At 51.8% G+C, this 1,219-nt stretch overlaps 1 protein-coding gene across 1 annotated transcript in view; it reads left to right on the top strand.

Annotated features, from left to right (window-relative positions):
- FZD8 (frizzled class receptor 8) overlaps window positions 1-190 on the top strand; it is a 3,000-nt gene extending 2,810 nt beyond the window's left edge. Inside the window, exon 2 of the mRNA XM_024129713.2 lies at window positions 60-190. Within this exon, the coding sequence (XP_023985481.1) occupies window positions 60-190 (131 nt within the window). The remainder of the gene's footprint in view (window positions 1-59) is intronic.
- The last annotated feature ends 1,029 nt before the right edge of the window (window positions 191-1,219 follow it).

The following is a 1,219-nucleotide window of genomic DNA, read 5'->3' as shown; positions in this document are numbered from 1 at the left end:
CGGGGGCGGGGCGGGCGCGGGGGGGGGGGGGGCCGGCCGGGGGGGGGGGGGCCGGGGGGCGGGCGGGGGCGGGGGCCCGGGCGGCGGGGCGGGCTCCCTGTACAGCGACGTCAGCACCGGCCTGACGTGGCGGTCTGGCACGGCCAGCTCCGTGTCTTATCCAAAGCAGATGCCATTGTCCCAGGTCTGAGCGGAGGGGAGGGGGTGCCCGGGAGGGCTGGGGAGGGGGCGAGGAGACCGAGTGTTGCGGGGGGGGGGGAGACACTCGGAGGCAGAGGGTTCCCCCCCCTTCCCGGTGTTGATTGCTATTAGCATGATAATGAACTCTTAATGGTATCCATTAGCTGGGACTCGCTTAGAACAAAGTACCTGGCATTGAAGGCTCCCAGACCCAGCCCCCGTTCCTCCACCGACGGGCGAGGAATTCCTCCCGCCAGGCGTTAATTTGTCTTGGCAGAGGAGCGTGAGCTCAGCTGCCACGTTTCCGGGACCCAAGGTTTGGAGCCCTCGCTGGTTGCCATTTGCTGAGCTTGAAGCCAGACCTACAGATTTCACCTGAGGGACCTAGTTTCCGCCCTCGACTCTCCTGCGTAAACCCTCACCCCTAACACGTCCTAGAGGAGGGTTGACCACGACCTAATGGGATTGCACGGTTTGGGTATTCTTAATGACCAGGCAGATGCCTTACGTAAACAAACAAGAAATGTCTTAATTATACACCCCAAGTAAATACGGGTTTCTTACATTAGAGGATGTATTTATATAATTATTTGTTAAATTGTAAAAATGTGTAAAATATGTACATATCCAAAGATATACAGTCTGTACATTTTCTGTAAAAAGTTTAGAGGCCACCCCTGTAAGAACAAATATAAGTATTCTATTTTGGCAATAAAATGACTTTTGATAAATGATTTAAACATTGCCCTCTCCCCCTGTCTCTCCTAAGCTGGTAAACTTTGAAAGTGCTTTTTGCTGAGGGCCCCTTGGAAACACGGACATTTGCTAGTTTCTCACTATGTACACTGCCCTTAGGCATGGAGAGAATGACCTGTTAAACTCTAGTTCCTAAGTTGTTAGCAAAGTTGAAATATCGCTATTGAACTGAAATCAACATTAAGATTTTGCACCTTTCCCGAGAAGGTGGTGTCTTTTTGAATGGTAGCTCTTTTCTGATCCATGGGTAACAACACTCACCTTAGTGTATGTAAACGGAACT

The sequence above is a fragment of the Physeter macrocephalus genome, chromosome 11, assembly GCF_002837175.3.
Source record: "Physeter macrocephalus isolate SW-GA chromosome 11, ASM283717v5, whole genome shotgun sequence".
Taxonomy (NCBI): domain Eukaryota; kingdom Metazoa; phylum Chordata; class Mammalia; order Artiodactyla; family Physeteridae; genus Physeter; species Physeter macrocephalus.
Note: the sequence above shows the minus strand (reverse complement) of the source record. Positions and strands in the feature narration are given on the sequence as shown.